A 25633-nucleotide genomic window follows, 5' to 3' on the forward strand; every position below is an offset into this window, starting at 1 on the left:
GAGGTATCATTGGCAAATATATTTTCCTGTTTTTTTTTTTTTTTTAGTTTTAAGTGTCAAAATCCATTATAAAGTCTCAGCAATGAAAATATGACACCAGCACAGAAATAATCAAGTAGATCAATGAAATAAAATGAGCATTCTAGAAAGAAACATATATATCTGTCTAACAATGTAATATATGATTAAATTGAAATTTCAAATCAATGGGGAAAATAAGGCTTATTCAACAAATAAAGTGCATGGACCACTATTATTTGAAATAAAAAAATATAGAGCCCTATTTCACACATTATATAAAAAGTATTCAGGTGAGTTAAAAATCAATGTGTAAAATCTAAGGAGTTTTAGGAGAAAATACAAACTAATATCTTTTTTGCCCTGAAGTAAAATATTCAAACCCAGAAGCTATAAAGTAAAATGTTGACAATATGACTATATTAAACATTTAAGACTATACAGTAATGTATATATAAAATAAATTAAAGAACAAGTAATACAATAGGAAAATATTTGCAACACATCTACAGAAGGGTTAATAGTTTTGTGGGTTTTTTTTTTTTTTTTTAGGGAAAATAGTCTACCAACATTTAATCAAAAAACAGATAAAGAATGACAAAAATTTATTTAAAGCTTTTAAAAAAATACTAGAAATAGGCAAGAAATGTACAAAAAGAGTTTTAGTTTCAACAAATAATAAAATAACAATTAAAATGACACATTGTGTCTTGATCAGGTTAAGAAGTATTAAAAATATTGGTAATATCAAGTACTGGTGACTGTGAAAGGAACTGTGTATTCATGGACTCTTTTTTTTCATCTTCTTAAAGCAGCCCCTTTAGCATATCCTATAATGCTGGTTTGGTGGAGGTATATTCTTTTAGCTTTCTTTTGTCTGGGAAACTTCTTATTTTGCCTTCCATTTTCATTGAGAGCCTTGCTGGGTAGAGCAGTCTTAGTTGCAGGCCTTTGGTTTTTATTACTTGGTATATTCTTGCCATTCCCTTGTGGCTTGTACTGTTTCTGTGGAGAAGTCAGGGGCTAGGTGTATTGGGGGCTCCCTTACATGTTACTACCTCTTCCTCCCTTGCTTGCTTTAGGATTCTGTTTGTCTTTGATATTCGCCATTTTAATGATGATGTGTCTTGGAATGGGCCTCACTGGGTTCTTCTTGAATGGGACCCTCTGTGTTTCCTGGACTTGTGTGACTTTTTCTCTCCTCCAATTAGGGAAGTTTTCCATCATTACTTTTTCAAACAGGTTCTCTGTCCCTTGCTCCTCTTCTCCTTCTGGTATCCCTATTATACAGATATTACTACGTTTCAGGTTGTCCTGCACATCTCTCAACGCTTCTTCATTCTTTTTGAGTCTTTTTTCATTTTATTGGTCTTTCTGGGAGCTTTTTCCTACCTTGTGATTCAACTCACTTATTCGATCCTCTGTTTCATCTAGCCTGCCTTTGATTCCTTCTACAGTGTTCTTCAATTCAGACATGACCCCTTGCCTCTTATTGATAGTTTCTGGGAATATACTGTCTGTGACTGTCTCCTTTACTTGTTAATGTAGTCACTCTGCACTTAGCAGTCAGGTTTAGGCACCAAATGGTGGCTCAGAGTACCTCCTCAGGGTGGGGTTATTGGGTTCTCTCATGCTGTGCTGCTCAGGGGTGTGGTCTGCCTGAGTCAGATGGCTGCTATGGTATGTGGGAGATGTCAGCACTGGGATCCTGCTGGCTACCCTCTCAGTTCTTTCTCCAAAGCCTCCATCTCCAGTCTCTACTCAAGTGACTCTATACCACTCTGCACCCTCTTTAGCTAGGGATCTGCTATCTGTGGCTGCCACTCTGTACTCTACAGTCAGACTTAAGTGCCACTAGGCCAGGGCAGAGTGCCTCATGGGGGTGGGGCTATTTATTGGTTTCTCTCATGCTGGTGCTGCTCAGGGGAGTGGTCTGTCTGAGCAAGATGGCTGCTGCCATATGGCAGAGGAGTCAACACCAAGATCTCACCAGCTACTCTCTCAGTTCTCTCCCCAAAGCCTCCTTCCCCAGTCTCTCCTCAGGTGTCTCCAGCCCAGTCTGCCCTTGCCTTTGTCAGAGACCAGGGAAAGTGGCTGCAAATAAAAATTTATGCATTGGCACTTTAAAAGGCTCTTTGGGTCTCCAGCTGTCCATCTCTGTTAGAGAGCAACCCCGCTGCTTTTTGCAGCTGGTTGTTATATGTGTACTTTTTGGGCTGTAGGCTAGAGATCCCTGCCTATGGTTTAGATCCCACTCTTCTCACGGGGATCCAACTGGCCATTTCAATATCCCTCTTGTGCTGCTGCCAGTGGGCACTCTGAGCACTTTCTCAAGTCTCTACTGCACTCGTTACCAGTTAGGTTGTGTAAAGCTGATTCTTCTGTCTCTGAGGTTATAAGTCTCCTTTCACTATCGTTCAGTTTTTTGTTCCAGGTGACTTCTCCACAATTTAGTTGTAATTCTAGATTGGTCCTGGAAGGAGGTCAGTGTGACTTACATTCACTCCTCTGCCATCTTGAAGTCTCCTGACTGGACATTTTTACTGGTGCTGAACTTCTCACTAAGCTCCTTGAGCCATGTTTCTCATCTCTTCATTTTGGCAGCCTCCCTGTGTTTGTTTCCATGTATTAGATAGAGAGTTGCTATGTCTTCCAGGCTTGATAGAGTAGAGTAATGTAGTAGGTGTCCTATAGTGTTCAGTTGCACAGCCTCTCCTATTACCAAGCTGGGTACTCAAGGTGTGCCCATTGTGCGGCTGTATACACCCTCGTCTTGTAGTTGAGACTTGTTGCTGTTGGTGCATCCAAGGTCAGCAACCACACCTATGTTCTGTCCAGGGTCACGATGCATAAGATACAAAGTGATCTGCAGATGGTGGCTACTTGTGATGGACTTGGAGGTGCCTAGGAAAGGCCAAACTCTGAACCAGGTCCAGTTGCTGCTAGTGCCAGGCCTTGGACAACTTAGTGAGAGGTACAGGGCTCACTGAAAGCAGGTGCTGCTTGTTTGAGCAGATTTAGGAAAATCTGAAGCTATTCATATGGGATCGCCACTGGAAACATCTTTGGTGGGTATGAAAGTTGGCTGGGGCAGGGCCTCAGAGAATCTCCAGGGTGAGGCAAACAGTGAGCCAGGATGATGGGGATTTAAATCCCCATTGCTGGCTCTGTGACTATGTTTGGGGAGGGCTCAGGAAAGGAATAATGGTTTCTGCTAGCACTTCCATCTGTGAGAAAACTGTGCTTAGCTCTCACCCTGATGCTGGACTATTCAGTTCCTCCCTGTACATCTCTGATGCCTTTCAATCTGCTTCTCCAGTGCTGGAGCTGAGAGAGAGTGAGTTTGATTAAGTCTGTGTGTTGGCCCTTTAAGAGGAACTGTCTGGAATTACCACAGTTTTTCTTTCATAGTTTCAATCCCTAGTGATTTGTATAGCCAGAAGTTATGGAGACCTCTCTTCTTGGCACTGGAAACCTGGGCTGGGGGGCCTGGTGTTGGGCTGGGGCCCCTCGCTCCTGAGCTCTCTCTCCCTACTTTTTTCACTACATGTGGGTGTGGGACCAGTCCCCTCTGCATTACTGCCCCTCCTACCATTCTCGATGTCATTTCTTCTTTAATTCTTTAGTTGTAGGACTTCCAGTTAGCTCAGTTTCTGATGGGTCTGAATGATGGTTGTTCTATAGTTTGGTTGTTATTTTGATATAGTTGTGCAAGGAGTCAAGTTGCTTTTACCTACACTGACATGTTGACCAAAAGTTCCTGGCTAAAGTCATTTAAAACAAATAATAGTGAATCATTTGCGGTTTTTATTTTTGTCTTACTCTTCGTATCTAAAGTGCAAAGATTGAACTCCAAACCCTGCCATCAACTAGCTTTTTCTTATATTATACAATTAAATTATGTTATACATCTTAATTAAAAAGAAAATTATTTTCTCAATGGATTTAATAATGAGTTGGGGAGATTGGGATCTAGGTATTCCAGTCTCCCTTGTTTTGGCCTCCCTTTTCTGCGATCCACTAGGAGAGGTACAGGCTGGACATAAGATGGTTACCTGGCCTATGGCAGTTTATTTGTGCCCAGAGCTGCTTTGGAAGGTTGAATTTCTCTCTAAGGCAGTAGAGCCAGGATGATTTGGACAATGTCTCCTTTGCAATATGGACACTCTTATCAGTTAACCAAGAAACAAGCAAACAAACAAAAAACCAGAAGTACTCCACTTCAATGTTTATAGACCACGTGTTTCACAGGGCCTGTAGTGGTTTCTGTTTCTCCTTGACCTGCATCTACCTGCTAATTTGAACACTGCTGACATGAGTCTATATGCAGTATCAATTTATTTTCTTCCTCTTTTTCTTTCTTATTTGTTTCCTAAAAAATAATTTAACTGCTTTCTTGCCTTGAGATATAAATTCCACATTTTGGTTGCATTGGATTCCAAAGCTTCTGAGAAAAGGATTAAATTTATTAGGCTGGTTCACAGTGTTCTCATAAAAAACTTTAGTTTGGGGCATGGACCTATATGTGGTTAGGATTGTTTTAAGCTAAATGTAAAAGAATCAACATTACATTGTTTACGGAAACTTAGGCTATGCCTGTTGCTTAAATAATTATCACAGATTTACAAGCATGGTCCATGATGAGGTGGATGGTCAAATTGACTTTTCAGCAGTTTTGCACTCTTGATGGCGGCTCCCAGTCAGTGTGGAATTAGAGAGGTGCTGCCAGGGCAGAGGAGCCTCCAGGAAACTGAGTATAGTTGGGAATTGTTCTCTGTCACTCTCACAGAATCTGGCTTTCAACAGTATTAAAGGGTAGCAAGTGACTAACAGGTTGGACCACAGACCTTTGCAAGATATTGAATCTTAGCAGTGAGGGGAAGCTTGGTTTGTTTTTCACTCGTTATATTCACATTTTCTCTATTTATTTTAAAGAGGGGAAACAAAACATGAGGTACATGTTTTTTACAAACATGACCTTTTTTTAAAATTTATTTTTTCAAATATGTTTGTCTCTGCCTACCCCCCACCACTTTCCCTTGCCCCCTCCCTTCTTCCCTTCCTCAGCTCTTCCCCTTTGGTTTTGTCCATGAGTAACATGACTTTTATAATAATCATGCTTTCTCGTGTCTAGCTTGGATGCACTTATAATTTTATATTTATGTGTGTGTATATGCAAAATCTGAAGATACACACACATATCTGTAACATACATGTGTATAAATACATATACTGACACTGATGTAAACTCCTGGCAGCAAAAGGCAACATATCACAGTTCACTGCAGAACATTAATTTCCATATGTTTGAATTTTATGAAGTAGAAATACCAAAAATAAAAAAGAAACTGGAGGATCCAGCATGGGTTGCCAATTTCATGTTTCCCAAGATCATCAAAGTATTTTTTTTGTTGCTGGATGTTAACTAGACTTCTTGTGATGATCATTTCACAATACAGTTGATCCTTGAACAACACAGGTTTGACTGCACCTGGATTTTTTCAATAAATACTGTAAATGTATTTTCTTATCCTTATGATTTTCTTAATAACATTTTCTTTTCTCTAGCTTACTTTATTGTAAGAATACAGTATATAACACATATGACTAATCTGTGTTAATGAAGCAGGTGCCTGACTGATAAACATTTTGTATATGATTTTGTGTATTGGAACCACTGTGGTCACCAGGTTATCAGACAAAAGGTTTTTCAGTGGTTGCTTTTTGTGAAGTAATTGGTGTTTTGTATATACAGATGCATATTTATATATGCAAAATAATTTTTTATTTTTAATAATCAGCTGTCAAAGCTTGAAAAACAACAGCAGAGGAAAGAAAAGACCAGAGCCAAAGGGCCTTCTGAATCAAGCAAAGAAAGAAATGCTCCTCGTAAAGAAGATCGCAGTGCCAGCAGTGGGGCTGAAGGTGATGTGTCTTCTGAACGGGAACCATAAACTTTGGGTTCAGAACTCAGGTAAGAGGGTCTCCTCCCTGCATGGCTCCATCTTCCCACATTTTGGGCAACCAAAAATGAATAGAGAACAGAATGGCTTTTGAGGTTGAATTCATTTTATGGTAATTCATGTACAGTTTCCTTAAATTCACTGACTTTGAAGATGGAGAGAAAAACCAAACTGTGGGAGAGACAGGTACCTATGGCCTGGGGTATTCACCTAGGAGGTCTGTGTATGTTACCTTCTTCAGTTGCCTATGTCAGTTGACAACTGCTGCTATTATTAGCATTTCTAGAGTGTTCACAGATCCAGGATCTAGACCAGGAGCTTCATACAAGCTCTCGCCATTGGTCCCTCCTCTCCATTCTTGCTCATGGCAGCTCCTATGGCAACTGTCGTCATCTCTGGCAGCCTCCTCTCATAAATTACAGCCTAATGTTCTGCTATCCTTCACTTCATCTGGTGTGGCATTATTATTTACTTTTCCTAAAATAGGGTTTTATTCCATCACTTCCTTGCCCAGGAATGCATCTCCGTCCATTTAGTGATTTGACATTAACTCCACCTCCCTGCTTGAAGATCAGAGGCCTCTGAAACTTGATCCATTTGTCTCATGGCCATTTGCTTAATTTCCTTCCCTCAGTGAACGCATTATCAAGAGCCTCTTACTTGTTGGAATTCACAAGGTCAGGGAGAAGCATAGAAATAATTACGCGGCAGCATGGTGCATTGTGATGGTGATAGGATGTGGGGTGATGTGGAGGTGAAAGTCAGGGAGGCTCCGTGGAGGGGAAAACTCTTGAACTGGGCATAGAGAAGAGCAGGTGCTAATGTTGAGGGAGAGGGACAAGGACAGATGAGTTTTGCAACAGAGATACTGAAGAATGGCTGAAGTGTTGGGAACAAAAGATGGAGGGTTGTCCATGGAGCTTCTCTGAAGTTAGAGAAGTAGGATGGTTTGGGGCTATAAGAGGTCTGGCATGCAACTTTGAGAAATTTGGATTTTATCCTGTGGTGCTAGGAAACCTCTGAAAGGTTTTAAATACACAAGTGACATAATCAGATACCAAGTTTAAAAAGATCACTCTAAGAAGCCTTGAGTATGAGGCTGGAAGCAGGCCACTTTGGAGGCAGTTGCAGAAACCAAGAGAGAATGAAGGTCTTTGGAGCCTTCAGTTTGTAGACTGTTTCAAACCAAGTCAGCAGACAAGTTTGTCCTGGAGATGCCAAATTGTGACAGAGGAGAACATTTGTAATGTTTTCTGCCTTCTTTTTTCCCTATGAAGTGAAAGAGGTTAGAAATCTATCTATGACCTTTAGGACCTTTAGGTAATCTATGTCTTTTAGAACATACATTACCAGGTATTGAGGTATATTACAGATCCATAGTAATAATTTGGTGTAATGGAACAAGCTTTCAAACAGACCAAAGGAACAGAATAGAGCTCAGAAAAGAAGGTGGAGGGATTAACCAAAGAACATACTTGTCTATGCATAACTCATAGACACAGACAACAGTGTGGTGACGGCCAGAGGGAAGGGAGGCAGGGGCCGGGTGGGGGTTGGCAGAGGGTGGAAAATGGGGACATCTGTAATAGTGTCAACAATAAAAACATTTTTAGAAAATGGGTTGTGGATTTATGGATAGTCTCACCAGGCTGGGGTGGGAGGGGACAGATTGAAGCAGAGTTTTTCTGGAGCTGCTTCTCAAACTTTCTCTGGCTCTGGGGAGCATGCTAGAGAGAACATCTCAGCACCTGCTTCTGGTCCCCAGATGAAGGATAAAAGGCTGGTTAATATGATGGTCAGGGAGCTATTAGGCCAAAATTTCAAAGTGTGCCATTCCTTGGTTCAGAAGAAAAATGTCATCTGATTTTCCTTCTTGGGATGAGGCCAACGACCCAGGCTTCGTGTTTTTTTCACTCTCTTGGCCTCACTCAAGCACAGCACCATTTCTTTTCCCTTTAGTGTTAAGATTATGAATATAGGCCATTCCCTGGTGAGCTGTGACCTTAAACAAGTTTAAAAAGTAAAATTTTAGATTCCCATGATGAAATCAATGAATAGAAAATAAATAAAAATACAATGGCACCTAAGTACTAGTCATTAATTTGTTCCAGAACTCATGATGAATGCTAAAACCAGAGTACTGAATGCGACGAGTGATGAAGCATTTTCTCTTGCGGGACAGTGTTGTGACTCATACAAGTTCTAGCAAGTACAACAAGTCCTGAGCAAGTGCCAAGTGCTGAAACAGTTTTTTCTTGTCAAAATACAACAAGTATAGGGTTTGACGAGTTCTGAAGCTGACGAGTGCTGAGGTGTGACTGAAAGTACTCATCTTCCAAACCCAGTTTATTCACCTAAGCACACACACAAACACAAATTCAAATATTCATTGGCGTTCTGTATTTTTTTCAGATAAATATTTTATTTATGTATTTATTTTAATATTTTTGTTTCTCCTTTCACTTTCTTCTTTTTACTATTTTTTCCATTACCATTTATCCCCCTATACCTCTTAAACCTCCACCCACTCTCCTCCTCCCACAGTCACCACACTGTTGTTTGTGTCCATGAGTTCTTTCTCTCTCTCTCTATTTTTTTTTTTTTGCATGATTCCTCCACCTCCCCAAACCTCACCCCAGAGCTGTCAGCCTGTTCTCTATATATGAGCCTGTCTCTGCTCCTTAGTTCAGTTTTTTCATTAGATCCCATATATGAATGAAATCATATGGTACTTGTCTTTCTCTGAATACTTATTTCACTTAGTATAATGTTCTCCAGGTCCATCCATGCTGTCACAAAGAGAAAAATTTTCTACTTTTTTATGGCCGAGTAGTATTCTATAGTGTAAATGTATCATAGCTATTTTAGCCACTCAACCACTGATGGATACTTGGACTACTTCCAAATCTCAACCATTGTAAATAATGCTGTAGTGAATGTAGAGGTGCATATATTCTTTGGTATTAGTGTTCTGGATTCTTCCGATAAATTCCTAGAAATGGAATTGCTGGGTCATAAGGCAGTCCCAGTTTTAATTTTTTGAGGTATCTCCATAATGCTTTCCACAGTGGCAGCACCAATCTGCATTCCCACCAACAGTGCCGAAGGGTTCCCCTTCCTCCACATCATTGCCAACATTAGTTATTTGTTGATTTAATGTTGGTAGCCATTTTGACAGGTGTGATGATTTCTCATTGTGGTTGTAATTTGCATTTTTCTGATGATTAGTGACATTGAGGATCTTTTGACCATTGTATGTCCTCTTTGAAGAAGTGTGTATTCAGGTCCTTTGCCCATTTTTTTAATTGGGTTGTATTTTTGGTGTTGAGTTTTATAACTTCTTTATAAATTTTGGATGTTAATCCCTTATCAGATGTATTGGCAAATAGGTTCTCCCATTTAGTGCGTAGTCTTTTCATTTCATTGATGGTTTCCTTTCCTGTGCAATAATATTTTAATTTGATGTAATCCCATTTATTTTTTCTTTTGTTTCCCTTGCACAAAGAGATATATCAGAAAATATGTTGCTGTGAGAAATGTCTGAGATTTTACTGCCTCTGTTTTCTTCTAGGATTTTTTTCTTTTCTTTTTTTCCCTAGGATTTTTATGGTTTAAAGTCAAACATTTGAGTCTTTAATCCATTTGTAATTTATTCTTGTGTGTGGTGTAAGAAGGTATCTAGTTTCATTTTTTTGCAGATTCCTGTCCAAAATTCCCAACACTTTTTATTGAATAAACTCTTGTTAGCCCATTGTATGTTTTTGCCTCCTCTGTCCAAAATTAATTGACAATAAAGGCATGGGTTTATTTCTGGACTCTCTGTTCTGTTCCAGTGATCTATGTGTCTATTTTTATGCAAATACAATGCTGTCTTGATTACTATGGCATTGTACTAGAGTTTGGTATTAGCATGATTTCTCCAACTTTGTTCTTCTTTCTCAAGATTGCTGTTGTTATGCCATTTGTGGTTACATATAAATTTTTGGAATACTTTTTCTATTTCTGTGAAATGTGTCATTGGGATCTTGATAGGAATTGTATTTAATCTGTAGATAGCCTTGGGTAGTGTGGATATTTTAATGATGTTAATTCTTACTGTCCATGAACACAGTGTATGCTTCCACTTATTTGTACCTTCTTCAGTTTCTTTCTTTAGTGTTTTATAATTTTCCAAGTACAGTTCTTATACATTCTTGGTTAAATTTATTCCCAGGTATTTTATTCTTTTTGAAGCAATTGTGAATGAGGTTTTTTTTAGTTTCCCTTTCTGATAGTTTATTATTGGTGTATAAAAATGCAACTGATTTTTGGATATTAATTTTGTATCTTGCTGTATTACTGAATTCATTTATGTGTTTTTATAGTTTTTTGGTGGAATCTTTATGTTCTCTAAATACAGTATCATGTTATCTACAAATAATGGCCATTTTACTTCTTCCTTTCCAATTTGGATGCCTTTTACTTTTTCTTCTTGTCCAATAACTATGACTAGAACTTCCAGTACTATGTGGAATAAGAGTGGTGAAAGTAGACATTCCTGTGTTGTTCCCAATCCCAAGAGAAACACTTGTAGTTTTTGCTCATTGAACATGATATTGGCTTTGAGTTTGTCATATATGGCATTTTTTACATTGATGTATATTTCCTCTATTGCCACTTTGCTGAAAGTTCTTATCATAACTAGGTACTAGATTTTATCAAATGCTCTTTCTGCATCTATTGATATGATCATCTGTTTTTTATCCTTCATTTTATGTGGTATATCACATTTATTGGTTTGTGAATGTTGTTCCAACTTTGCATTCCTGGAATAAATCCCCTTGATCATGGTGCATGACCTTTCTGATGTATTGCTGTATTCAGTTTGCTAATATTTTGTTGAGGATTTTAACATCCATATTCATCAGGGATATTGACCTATAACTATTTTTTTGTAGTGTCTTTCTCTGATTTTGGAATTAAGATAATGCTGGCCTCATAAAGTGAGCTTGGGAGCTATGTCTCCTCTTGGATTTTTTAAAATAGCCTGAGGAGAGGTGTTAGTTCTCAGAATGTCTGGTAAAATTCACCTGTGAAGCCAGCTAGTCTAGAGCTTTTGTTTGTTGGGACTTTTTGTAAGTTAATGCTTTAATTTCACTAGTTGTAATCTGTCTATTCAGACTCTCTGATTCTTCCTGATTTAGCTTTGGAAGATTGTATATTTCCAGAAATTTTTCCATTTTGTCCAGATGATCCTTTTTGTTGGCATATAGTTGTTTATAACATTTTCTTACAATCCTTTGTATTTCTTTGGTGTAAGTTGTTATTTCTCCTTTTTCATTTCTGATTTTATTTATTTGGGTCCTCTCTCTTTTTTTCTTGATGAGTCTGGTTAAAGGTTTGTCAATCTTGTTTATTTTTTCAGAGAACCAGCTCTTGGATTCATTGATTTTTTTTTTTTTTTTTTATTTTGTAGAGTATTTCATTTAATTCTGCTTTGATTTTTATTATTTCTTTTTTTCCACTCACTTCAGACTTTGTTTGTTGCCTGTTTTTCAAGTTCCTTTAAGTGTAAGATTAGATTGTTTATTTGAGCTTTTTCTTGTTTCTTGAGATTGGCCTATAATACTGTGAATTTCCCTCTTAGGACTGCTTTCTTTGTATCACACAGATTTTGGTTTGGCAAGGTCTCCATTTCATTTTTTTCAAGATATCTTTTTATATCTTCCTTGAACTCACTGTTAACCCATTCATTGTTTAAAAACATGTTATTTAGCTTCCATGTCCTTGTGTGTTTTTCTTGTGATTGATTTCTAGTTTCATAGCATTATGGTCAGAAAAGATGCTTGATGTGATTTCAGTCTTCTTGAATCTATTGACTTGTTTTGTGTCCTAACATGTGGTCTATCCTAGAAAATGCTCCATATGCACTTGAAAAGAATGTATATTCTGCTGCTTTGGTGTGAAGTGCTCTGAAGATATCAATTAAATCCATTGGATCCAGTGTGTCATTTAAGGCTGCCATCTCCTGGTTGATTTTCTGCCTGTAAGATCTATCCATTGATGTCAATGGGGTGTTAAAATTCCCTACTTTCACTGTATTTTTGTCATTCTCTCCTTTTAAGTCCATCAAGATTTGCCCTATATTTAGGTGTTCCCAAGTTGGGTGCATAATTGTTCACTAGGGTTATACCCTCTTGTTGGATTGTTCCCTTTATCATTATGTAGTGTATTCCTTTGTCTCTTACTATAGCCTTGGTTTGAAAGTCTATTTGCTCAGATATAAATATTCCTATACCATCTTTTCTTCCTTTCCATTTACATGGAACATCTCTTTACTTTCGGGCTATGTGTATCTTTCATTATGAGGTGAGTCTCTTGAAGAGAAGTGGGGCCTCCAAAAAACCCAGAATTTTCTTCTGGAAGGCTGATCCCTTCTAATAGAGGCTTCCCCTGCTATATGAGTGTTCCAGGAACCCATCAAATCACTGTACCAGCTGGAGTTGTTGTGAAAGACTGCATTTGGCTTCTCTGAGTTTTTTTTTTTTTGAAGACTCTTTCAACGTGTGTGCCCATTTCACGATGGGTGATTTATGAGTGCACCAGCCTGCACCGAGCAGAGTGTTCAGCAGTTTTGGACCAAAAATGGCATGACCACTGTGCCTCACCCTCCCTATATACCCTATCTTATCCTGAGCCACTTTTTTTTTTGTTTTCCCAGATGAAAAAATTCCTCAAAGGGAAACATTTTGCCAATGTGGAAGAGGTTAAACAAAAATGGCAGAGGCACTAAAAAGCATCAAAATCAAAGAGTTCAATAAGTCTTTTGAGCAGTGGAAAAAAACCTGTCAGTAGGTATATTGCATCAAATGGAGAGTACTCTGAAGGTGACTGATTTAAACATGTAAGAATAAATACACAATTTTTATAAATAAAATCTGATTTTTTGAAGGGTCCCCCCCTTGTATGGGTCTTGTTTTTTAAATCTTTTCAGCTATCTTATGTCTTGATTGGAGCGTTTAAGGCATTTGCATTTAAATTGATTAATAATAGATATGTATTTATTGCCATTTTATTTTTTACACTATGGTACTCTTTTTTTCTTTTTCTTCTTCTTCTTCCTCTTCTCCTCTTCCTCCTCCATCTTTTTGCAGGCTTTTCTTGTAATCCTGGTTTGGTGGTGACAAACTCCTTTAGCTTTTCCTTTCTGAAAAGGTCTCTATTTTTCCTTCTATTTTAAATGATAGCCTTGCTGGGTAAAGTAGCTTTGGCTGTACATCCTTGCTTTTCATCACTTTGAATATTTTATGCCAATCCCTTCTTGACTGAAATGTTTCTGATGAGAAATGAGATGACGGTCTTATTGGAGCTCCTTTGTGGGTAACTAATTGCCTTTCTCTTGCAGCTTTTAAGATTCTCCCCTTGTCTTAAGCTTTTTCAATTTAATTATGATGTGTCTTGGTATGGGTCTCTTTGCATCCATCTTTTTTGACTCTCTCTGCTTCCTGGAATTGTGTGTCTTTTTTCCTTCAGCAAGTTAGGGAAGTCTTTGGTCATTATTTCTTTAAAGAGGTTCTCAATCCTCTGCTCTCTCTGTTTTCCTTCCAGAACCCCTACAGTGTGGATGTTGTTATGCTTCAGGTTGTACTTCTTAAACTATCCTCATGTTTTAAAATTCTTTTTTCTTTTTGCTACTCTGATTGGATGTTTTTTTCATACCCTGTCTTTCTTTTTTTGTTGTTGTTGAAGTTTTATTTTATTATCAGTACTTTATGGGGGGGGTTTTTGTAACAGCTTTATTGAGGTATAATTCATATATCATACAATTCACTATTTAAGGTGTTCATTTCAATGGATCTTAGTACTTTCACAGATCTGTGTAATTTTAGAACATTTTCATTACCCAAAAGACAAACTTCCCCCAGTCACCCCCCAATGCTCCTCTCCAGGCCTGGGCTACCACTAATGTACTTTCTGTCCCTATAGATTTGCCTATTCTAGTCATTTCATATAAATGGAATCATATAATATGTGGTATTTGGGTCTGTACTTTTGTTTAGCAAACTGATTTCAAGGTTCATCCATGTTGTATCAAGCATCAGTACTTCGTTCCTTTTTATTGCCGTGTAATATTCTATTGTTACGGATATGCCACATTTTGTTTATCTGTTCATCAGTTAATGGACATTTTTATTTTTTCCACCTTTTTGGCTATTATAAATATACAGCCATAAACATTTATGTACAGCCTCACTTGTGTGGACATATATATGTATTTCTCTTTTGTATATAAATTGCTGGGTCAACATTTTACATTCCTACCAGCAGTGTATGAAGGTTCCGATTTCTCCATACCTTCACTAACAATTTATATTATGTCTTTTTTATAATAGCCATCCTTATGACCGTAAGGTGGTATCTCATTGTAGTTTTGATCATAATTTCTCTAATGGCTAATTATGGTGAGCATATCTCTTATCCTTACTGGCTATTTGTAAACTGTCTATTCAGCTACTTTAACATTACTAATTGGGTTATTTGTCTTTTTATTTATTTATTTTTCAAATACATTTGTCTCTGCCTACACCCCACCACTTTCCCTTGTCCCCTCCCTCCTTCCCTCCCTCAGCTCTTCCCCTTTGGTTTTGTCCATGAGTCCTTGCTATATGTTCCTTGACTTTCCCCTTCTCTTCCTTTTCCCCACCCCCCCTCCTTCCCTCTTGTTTCTGTCGGTTTCTTTTCCTTTCAGTGTTGCTGGTCTTATTTTCCTTGCATCTTTGTATTGTTGCTTAGGTTCCACTTATAGGTAAGATCATATGGTATTTGTCTTTCGCCCCCTGGCTTACCTCGCTTAGCATAATGCTCTCTACTTCCATCCATGCTGTTGTGAAGTTCAGTAGTTTTATTTCGTTCTTAAACGGTCCATTGTGTAAATGTACCATGATTCTTTGATCCAATCATCTACTGATGGGCATTTAGGTTGCTTCCAACACTTGGCTATTGCAAATTGTGCTGCTATGAACATTCGGGTGCATAGGTTCTTTTGAATTGGTGTTTTGGTGTTCTTAGGGTATAGTCCCAGCAGGGGAATCACTGGATCAAAAGGCAGTTCCATTTTCAGCTTTTTGAGGAAATTTCACACTGCTTTCCACAATGGCTGCACCAGTGTGCATTCCCACCAACACTGTACTAGTGTTCCCTTTTCTCCAGAGCCTCGCCAGCACCTGTTGTTTGTTGATCTGTTTATGATGGCCATTCTTCTCTGCTTTATCTAACCCACTGTTTATTCTTTCCAATTCATTCTTTATTTCAGATACTGCATTCTTCCTATATGATTGAGCCTTTATTATGGTTTCCATATCCTTTTTCATGCTGTTTCGCATCCTTATAATCATTACTTTGATCTCTATATCTGATAAATTGCTTGCCTGCATTTCATGTAGCTCTTCTTCTACATGAAATTAGAAGAATTTCTCTTGTTATTTCACTTGTGGCTTGTTTCATTGTCTCCCCATTTTGGCTGCCTCTTTGTGTTTGTTTCTATGTATTAGGTAGATTTGCTCTGACTCCCAGTCTTGTTAGGATTGCCTTATATAGTAGGTGTCTTATGGGACCCAGTGGCACAGTCTCCCTGATCACCTGACCTGGGTGCTCTAGGAATGTTGTTTTTGCACCTGTGTCACCCACCTACTGTAATCGAATCTTGATTGCTGTTGTCTTGTTTGTATGTGGGATTGACACTCAGGATGGCTGACTGTGAGGCTCAGTCCTCACACAGTGTGCAAGGTGTTGTGCAGGAGCTGATCACATAAAGGAGAATTTGCCTCAGCAGGATTTGGTGCCTTTCAAGATCTTCCTGTGGATATGCTGCTTGTGGAGCTTATTTGATTCTGTTCTGTTTTTGTCTGAAGCTGACCACTGGGTGTGTTGGTTCTGGGACTCTCTGGAAAGTTTCTGGTGCATGCCTATGTCAGACGCTGCCTGTGCCTGGCTCTGTGCAATCTATTTGGAGCTGTCAGGGATCCACAGCTTGTGGCTCCCTCTGCTGGGACTGGGTCATACATAAAGGACTAAGTTACACAGCAAGGCCATCTTTTACCAGCACAGGGGGTGGGTTAGCAAAAGTCTCAAAGTACCCACAGATCTGCCTCCACCTGCAGGCTGCCTATTAGGCTTAGTCACTGAAAGAGTCTCCAGCTGTACTCCTCAGCAGGGCTTAAGCTCCACAGGGTGGAGCAAGAGTGATTTCTGTGGGTGGGACTATTGCTTCTTCCCTGGCTGATGTTGCATGGAGAGCAGTGCTCTGTTGGAGAAAGATGGTTTCTGCAGTATGGTAGAATGACTCAGCTTGGGGATCCTGGTTGCTTAACCTTCAACTTTCTCCTCAGAGCTAACCCCAGACTTTGCTCACACAGTTCTAGTCTGCTCTTTCCCTCCACCGGAGCCCAGAGAAGTAGCTGCAAACAAAATTTTTTGAATTGGCCTTTAAGGGAGTGACTGTAGCTCTAGCCATCTCTCCCTGGTGGACAGAAACTCTGCTGCTTTTCACAGCTGGATGCTCTGTGGGAACCTTTCCCGGTTCTGGTGCTCTGGGCTTGGGGTTTAAACCCCACACTTTTCAGGGGAAACTCCGCCACAGCTGAGGTAGCCTTCTAGAACTTTAGCTGCCACCCATGCAAGCCCGGCCAGCCCTCTCACTCCTCTGCACTTCCTACCAGTCTCAGTATGGCTTCTATATGTCCTTGGTTATAAGACCTCTCTAGCTAGTTTTCAGTTGGTTATTTGGGATGATTCTTCTATAATTAATTGTTATTTCAACTTGGTCCTGGGAGGAGGTTAGTGTAGTTTCCACCTAAACCACTGCCACTATGGATCTCTGCTTTCTTTTCCTTTGAATGTTTACTCCCTTAATCATTAAGTGCTCAGGACAATGAAGTTTTGGCCAGCATCAAATAATCTTAAGCACAAAACTTTGGGTCTAGTGACTAAAGAGAGAGAGTTTCAATTAAACTAAAGATAACATCTAAGCCTCAGTTGTGTTTCATCTTCTCGCCCAGAAAACTGGCCAAACCCAGATGAACTTTGGATTTTTTTAAAGGGCTTTAGAAATTCTAATGCCACCTAGTTGATTCCTTTATTTTTTTAAACACTTGATTTTATATAGCTTATATTTTCAAATATTTATTTAAAATGTATTTGTTTTTAAATTATAATTGACATCAATATTATATTAGTTTCAGGTGTATAACATAGTGATTGACATTTATATAACTTATGAAATGATCACATGATAAGCCTAATAACCATTTATCACTGTGTAAAGTTACTACAATATTATTGACTATATTTCCTATGTTGTATATTACATCCCTGTGACTTATTTGTAATTGGAAATTTCTACCTCTTTCTTTCCTACACCTTTTTTGCCTAAACCCTTTACCCCCACCCCTCTGGCAACCATCAGTTTGTACTCTATATCCATGAATCCATTTCTTTATTCATTTGTTTCGTTTCTTAGTTTTCACATATAAGTGAAATCATATAGTATTTGCCTTTATCTGACCAACTTATTTCACTTAGCATAACACCCATCCATGTTGTTGTAAAGGGCAAGATTTCATTCATATATATAAAAATAAAATTGTCCAGAAAGTATCCAGCCAGTATGTACTATGAAAAAGAGACATTTGTGGAAGAAAATACAAGATATAAGAAACACTGTCATAGGACAATGACACCTCAGTCACCTTCAAAGTAGGCATCTTTGGGACCTCACACAGTTCTCCCAATTGCCATCGGCTGCCACATCGTATTTTCCTGAATCTTATCGATGGTCTGAAATCTCTTCCCTTTCAAAGGACTGACTAGTACAGTGAAGTCGTCATTGTTCACACATATGCATTCTAGTCTACTCTTCTTGGCTGCCAGGTTACATCAATGTCATGCACACAGTTCTCATTTTATTAACAATGGTTGAACTTTTTCTGGACAGGTCTGACAGATATATCATCTTTTTTTATTTACTGATAGGCATTTAGGTTGTTTCCATATCTTGGCTATTGTAAATAATGCTGCAATGAACATAGGGGTTTTTAAATCTTTCCTCATTAGTGTTTTGGATTTCTTCAGGTAAACTACCCAGAAGTGAGATTTCTGGGTCATATGGTAGTTATAGTTTTTATTTTTTGAGGAATCTTTGTACTGTTTTCCATTGTGACTGCACCAATTTACAGTCCTGCCAACAGTGCATGAAAGTTCCCTTTTCTACACATCCTCACCAAAACTTGTTACTTGCTGACTTTTTGATAATAGTCATTCTGACAGGTGTGAGGTGTTATCTAATTTTGGTTTTGATTTGCATTTCCCTGATGATTAGTGATGTTGTGAATCTTTTTGCATGTCTGTTGGCCATCTGTATGTTCTCATTGGAGAAATGTCTATTCATGTCCTCTGCTTTTGTTTTAATTGGGTTGTTTAGTTTTTGATATTGAGTTTATGAGTTACTTACATATTTTGATTATTAACCCCTTATTTGATATATCATTTGCAGATATCTTCTCCCATTCAGAAGGTTACTTTTTTGTTTCATTGATGATTTCCTTTGCTGTGCAAAATCTTTTTAGTTTGTTGTAATTCCATTTGCTTATTTTGGCTTTTGTTTCCCTTGCCTAAGGAGACATAACCAAAAAAAAAAAAAATTGGTAAGACTGATGTCAGTGCTTACTGCCTGTGTTTTCTTCTAGGAGTTTTATGGTGTCAGGTCTTACATTTAAGTTTTTAATCCATTTTGAGTTTAGTTTTGTGTATGGTATAAGAAAGTGGCCTAGTTTAATTTTTTTTGCATATATCTTTCTAGTTTTAGTTGATTTCTTTCTTGATTGTATTTATCAACTTGCTCTTATATTTTATAAATTTGATGTCTTGAATGTTTGCTCTTAACTACATCTGATCAATACTTTGAAAATCTTTGTTTTATTTATTGAGGGGTATAGAATTCTTTTAAAGTTAGAGTAACATATAACTTTCTGTATACATTAGAATTTGGCCTCAGAATAATTCCAGCAGGGAGTATACCATGGACATCAGTATCCCATGGCCACTGGGCGGCCTGGAAGTGATTTAGCCATTTCTGTGGACAAGAAAAACAACTGAGGGCCCTATGCATTGAAGAAGTGACAGTAACTGTGTCACAGAACTTACCAGAGGACACATTTGCAATAAGAAAACTGAGAACACAGAAAGATGGGCAAGAGGTGAAAATGAGCATTTCTTTCTAACATCTCTTGTGCTTAAGAGGCAAAATTTCTCTTAGACTTGTAGGCATCTATTTTTTGCTTCTCTAAAATTCATGAAAAAATTTTAAATCTGTAGTTGTATTTATTCTCAAGGTAGTGTAGATTGGGCACAAATTACACTATTGTCCCATCAGATGCCCAAAAAGAACCAGCCAGAGAGGGAACAAAGTAGTGGGGGAAGCAAAGTCACTGGACACAGTGTTTTGAAAAGAGAAGACAGATGTGTTTTCCTTTGTTTTCCCTGTAAATCAAATTCACTGCGGCCATATCATTATGATGACCCTAGGGAAGATGTGGGGAAAAGATGAGTAAAGAAGAATATGCCTGGAAGGAAGAAAAGTGAAAGAAAGCCCTCAGGTTAGAAGCGTCAGAGGAACAGATAGGGGGGACACCAGAGGCCACACTTGGTGTTCTGGCTCCCTGCTGCAAGCCAGAATCCTTGGGGTGGGAGATAAGTTGATGTGAAATCTGGAAGCCATAAGGGCCTGTGCTCTGGCCCCTTGTGGGAATTTTGAAAGGAGACTGCTGTGCAGGATGGCTCCAGGTCTCCATGAGGATGTTGTCGCTGAGTAGAAGGTCCAGCCAGGCATGGACATGCATCAGAAGGTGGAAGGAATTAATGTAAGGTGTCATCTACCATGAGAGTTATATGGATGTCCATTGGACTGACCATGGAGACTCTTGGTGGAAGGAATGATCCTACCCTAGAGTTTGAAAGGGAACAGCTTCATCCAGAAGGGCAGAGGGATCATGATCTTAGGTCTTAACAGTATTGACAGTCCCTGAAGATCTTAGAAAGTGCCTCTTTCTGGCCTTCTGAGTGAGACTTGGGTCTGTAGGGCTAGAGAGAGCTGAGGTAAGGCCAAGTCAGCCAGAGAGGGCCTCTGGCCCGTGAGTAATAGTGTGCCCCTCACTGGTGTGCACCAGGGCCCAGGTGCTGATTCATATCAGCCACCTAACCAGAGAGGCCACTGAGGACTCAGAGAGCTGTTTTAATAGGATGATGACACATTGTGACTATGTTTTCAAGATTTACCCAGCTGCTTACTCAGAAGGATGGAGGTTTGTAAGGAAGTTTGGATGGGCCCATGGAAATGCAGAAGCTACATTTTTTTGGTACAGTTATGTAGTCTGGCTTTTGACTAATTGCAAGAGAGAAACCATTCATTTATTGATAGTTGTGTCCACTTGCAGCTATTCAAACCAGAGATTGGGCAGGAGAGGCCTGGTGGTTGGTGCTGACATCCCGGTGTGGATGGATTTAAGTGAGGGGTCTTCTGAGCATTCATTCTGGCTGCCTCTGAGACACCCACAGCCAGCTGAGGACCAGGGAGGGTTGTGGCATCCCACTTATGGGATTATAGCCATGGTCTCTGATTTTAGATCCTAAAGGGGGCTACACTAAAGGACAGCTATTATTCCAATTATATATTGGCGGGTTTTGTTGCCCATTGTCTTTTGTTGCTCCTTGTCATGAAATTTGTCATCCCTGTAGACCACAAAATCACCACACAATATTCAGATTTCTTTAAGAGCTTAATTAAGTAAAGACAAACAGAAAATGACCTTGGCATTTGCTCTGCTTCACAGAAAAAAACAATTTCTGCCGCCACCCCTGCTAACCCCCCCAACCCTGCTGCCCACTTCAATAAGGGGACCTGCAGTTTTCATTTGCTTTTCCTTAAAAAAAGAAAGAGCCCTAGGGAGCCTCATGGGCCCTAAGGGGAGAAGCTTTGTGTTTCCAAGGCATGAGAGGGAAAGAAAAGGCAAAATAAAATGGAATGAGATACTTCATGATATTGGACATATTTTTCTTTGAAAATGAATCAAAAGCCTTCATGGTTCAGAGGACATTCCCAGAGTGTTGACACTTCTCTGTCACACTGCAAATGTTGGTTCTTATTTATTAAATGGACATGAAACTGCTAAAATTAACCTGTTTTTGTCTTCTGTTTCATTCCTTTCATGCTCCCTCACCTCACTGGGAGAATGTTTCCCCCTTTCTAGCCCACAGCTAGGGGTGCTAAGACAACTTCTCACTGAAAGAATGTGGTTTCTGCTTTTGATTGCAGGTACAGGTATCACCTACTTTGAGTATTTACTTAATGGTCTTCATTAGGGTGTAAGAGGACCATGCTCCTGAGCAGTGCTTCACATGTCTGTTCTCAAATGTCAGCATAACTTGAAAGCAAACAACAAAATTGTTTTGGAAGCTGCCATGAATTTGACCTTTATCTGAATAGTAAGACATGCCCTGGCTGAACACATTTCTTCTCACTAAGCTAGTGTAGTTTGTATGTTTGTGTTATGTGTGTTCTGTTAAAAGGAAATTCCATCACTTTTTACTTTTTTTTTCCTTGTAGAATGTAGTATCACTTTCATTCCCAGAGCTTTACTTTGCTTCCCTGTGTCAACATTCATCTCTATGTACTGGTATTTTGTGATATAAAACTAGCTGTGCCTCTGAGGTGGTGTTTTTTTTTTAACTCAAAATAAGTTTTTAGTGGTTACCCTACAGTTGGCAACATACCTTTTAAACTAACCTTCAAATATCACTGTACCACTTCACATGTATTACAAGTACCTTGCAGTAGCATTTACCACATCTTGCCTCTCATCCCTTGACACTATTTATCATTCATTTCACTTCCCATATACTATATAAACCAAGACATTGTTACTATTATTTTATAAATACCTTTTTATGAATTAGAATAAAAAAAGAACTTATTTTACCTTAATTTCTTCTCTGATGCGCCTCAGTTCACTATGTGAATCCAAATTTCTGACCTATATTGTGTTCCTTCTGCCTGAAGAACTTCTTTTTAGAATTTCTTGCAGTGCAGATCTAAGAAAGTCTTTATTTCTCCTTCACTTTTGAAACATAATTTCAGTTTTACAGAATTCTCAGTGTTTTTTTCTTTCAATACTTTAAATATTTTATTCTGCTCTCCTCTTGCTTGCATAGTTTATTCTGAAAAGTCCTCTGTAATTCTAATCCTTGTTCCTCTATAGGTAAGGTGGGTTCTTGGCTTTCCCATGTGCACCCCTTCCTGCCTCCCTGCCCTGACCCCAGGCTTCTTATAAGATTTTCTGGGTTTTTTTTTTTTGTTTGGTGTTTTTAATGAAGTTTGTTAATGATTTGCCTAGGTATGATTTTTACTTGGTGTTCTCTAAGCTTCCTAGATCTGTGATTTGGTGTTTTCTGTCATTAAGTTTGGAATGTTCTTCGCTGTTATTACTTTGAGTGTTTCTTCTCTGTACTCTCTCATTTCTCCTTCTGTTATTCTAGTTACACACATATTAAGCCTGTTATATTTGCCCCACAGGTCTTTGATGGTATGTTACTTTTTCTCCCATTCTTTTCTCTCTTTGAGTCTAGTTTGGGAAGTTTGTATTGACTCATCTTCAAACCCATTGATTCATCCCTTGACTATGTCCATCAAAACATTCTTCATTTCTATTACAGTGCTTTTTTTTATTTCTAGCATTTCCTTTTGATTCTTTCTTGGTGTTTTCATCTCTGATTACATTAACCCATCTGTTCTTGCATATTGTCTATTTTCCCCATTAGAGTTTTTAACATATTAATCATAGTTATTTTACTTTGCTTGATAATTTCAACATCTGTGTCATATCTAAGTCTCATCTTGAGTATTGCTTTGGGTTTTCTGAGCTTCTGGAATCTGTAAATATGTTTTTCAGTACATTTTGGAGACTTTAAGCAATATTTCCTCAAATATTATTTCCTGCCCCATTACCTGGAGATAAATGGAAAAGAACCGACCACAACAGTAGGGAAAAAAAATTAAAAAAATGAGTTTAAGGGATTTGGGGGACAATATCAAGTGTATTAAATTCACATTATTGGGGCACCGAAAGGAGGAGAGAGAAAGTAAGAAATTGAAAATCTATTTAAAGAAATAATGACTGAAAACTTTTTAAACCTGGCAAAGAAAATATACATGCAAGTTCAGGATGTAAAGGGTCCCAAACAGGAGGAGCCCAAAGAGGCCCACACTGAGACACATCATAGTTAAAATGGCAAAGGTTAAGACAAAGAGAGAATCTTAAAAGCAACAAGAGGAAAGCAGTTACCTACAAGGAAGCTCCCATAAGACTGTCAGCTGATTTCTCCACAGAAACTCTGCAGACCAGAGGGGATTGGCACAAAATATTCAAAGCGATGGAAGGCAAGGACCTACAACCAAGATTACTCTATCCAGCAAGGCTGTCATTTAGAATCTAAGTATGGATAAGGAACTTCCCAGACAAGAAAATGAAATGCTAAAGGAGTTCACCACCACCAAACCAGTATTACAAGAAATGTTGGAGATTCTTCCTGAAGAAGGAGAAGGAGACAAAACAAGGAGGAGGAAGGGGCAAAGGGAAGAGGTGGATGGGGGAGAAGAAAAGGTATAAATAAGAAAATAATACCCAAAGGAAAAAATTCTCACTGACAAGGGCAAACATAATAAAAGCAGTGGATTAACCAAAACTAAACTTAGTACAAAGGTTAATAGACAAAAATAGGAAGATCATGTGTAATTACAACAGTAAATTAAGGGATACACACACATGCATGCACGTAAGAAGTAAAAAATAAAAAATGACCAAACATGTTGAGTGGGTGAGTAAAAATTGTAGTGATTATAGAATACGTTCAAACTTAATACCATCAACTTAAAATACACTGCTATAAACATAGCTTGGTATATATGAAACACATGATAACCAGAAACCAAAAACCTACAAGAGATGACAAGAAATAAAAAAAGGAATCCAAACACAACACTACAGAAAGTCATCAACATAGAAGAGAACAAGAGAATAAGAACAGAGAAGAATTACAAAAACAATCAGAAAACAAGTAATGAAATAGCAATAACTATGTGCCAATCAGTTACTTTAAATGTAAATGGATTAAATACTCCAATAAAAAGACATGGCAGAATCAAGATGGTGGAGGAGTGAATGGAAGTCACATTGACCTCCTTCCAGGACCAACCTGGAATTACAATTAAATTGTGGAGAAATCACCTGGAACAAACAATTGAACAATAGTGAGAGAGGAGCCTTGTAATCTTGGAGGCAGAAGAATTGGCTTTAGCGCAATCTAACTGGTGAGTGCAGTACAGACCTGAGAAGGTGGGTGGGGCGCACACAGGCAGCACCACCAGAAGGATATTGAAACGGCCAGCTGGGTCCCCCCCTCCCCGCCCAAAAAGAGCGGGGTCTAAACCAAAGTGGGGATCTCTAGCCCACAGCACCAGAGCCCAAAAAGTACACAGAAAACAGCCAGCTGTGAAAAGCAGCAGGGTTGCTCTCTGCCAGAGACAGGCGGCTGGAGACGCAAAGAACCGTTTAAAGGGCCAATGCAAAATTTTTATTTGCAGCCACCTACTGTGGTCTCTGGCAAAGGCAGGGACAGGAGATGCCTGGGGAGAGACTGGTGGAGGAGGCTTTGGGGAGAGAACTGAGAGAGTAGCCGGTGGGATCTCAGTGCTGACTCATCCCCCATGCGTCAACTGCCATCTTGTTCAGGCAGAGGCCACGCCCCCACTGGGATTCCACCCCGCCCCTTGCTGTCTAAGCTGCCTGCTGTGTGCAGAGTGGCAGCTACAGACAGTAAATCCCTACTGAAAGCAGGTGCATAGAGGTCTGGCAACACTTGAGGAGTGACTGGGCAGGGAGGCTTTGGGGACAACGGAGAGAGTAGCCGGTGGGATCCCAGTAAAGATTCTTCCCTTATATGGCAGCAGCGTGAAAGAACCCAGTAACCCCGCCCCCAGGAGGAACCCCGCCCTCAGGAGTGACCCCACCCTGCCCTGAGCTGTCTAAGATGGCCTGCTGAGTGCAGAGAGAATAGATAAACAGCTGAAGGAGACAGCCACAAAGAGTAGATTCCTGAAAGTCTCGAACAGACTGCCTAAGGTTGGACAGGGTCAACATCTGACATCATCAGAGGCAGATCCAGGAAGTAAAAGCAGTGGTCTCCAACCATAGAAGTTAACACCACAAAGTCAGGAAATCAAGAGGCATCAATTTAAGAATCAGAAGCAAAAGAGAAGAGTCTAACAAATAATGGGAAGACAAATAAATACACCGCACTCTAAGGGAAAGGAGCAATCCCCAGAAAGAGAACTAAATGAAATAGAGGCAGGTAAACTATCAGATACTGATAGTTCAAAGACAGTGGTTCTAAGGAAGCTCAATGAGCTCAGTAAGCTCAGAGAGAAGGACCAATAACTACAGGGAAACTACAAGGAATTTACTCAAACTATATCAGCATGAAAAAGGAAATAGAAACTATCAATAAGAGACAAAAGGAAATGAAGAATGCCATTTTTGAATTGAAGAACAAGGTAGAAGGAATCA

The 25633-nt window shown here is 39.0% G+C and overlaps 1 protein-coding gene across 1 annotated transcript in view; it reads left to right on the forward strand.

The window, feature by feature from the left end:
- The window catches only part of DTD1 (D-aminoacyl-tRNA deacylase 1), a 293729-nt gene that overhangs the window by 247501 nt on the left and 20595 nt on the right, over window positions 1–25633 (forward strand). The window contains exon 5 of the mRNA XM_054574118.1: window positions 5820–5992. Coding sequence (XP_054430093.1) covers window positions 5820–5972 — 153 coding nt within the window. The 3' untranslated portion in view covers window positions 5973–5992. The remainder of the gene's footprint in view (window positions 1–5819; window positions 5993–25633) is intronic.

This window comes from Pteronotus mesoamericanus, unplaced genomic scaffold (genome assembly GCF_021234165.1).
Source record: "Pteronotus mesoamericanus isolate MK-2021 breed Mesoamerican mustached bat unplaced genomic scaffold, CSHL_Meso_final contig_25, whole genome shotgun sequence".
NCBI lineage: Eukaryota > Metazoa > Chordata > Mammalia > Chiroptera > Mormoopidae > Pteronotus > Pteronotus mesoamericanus.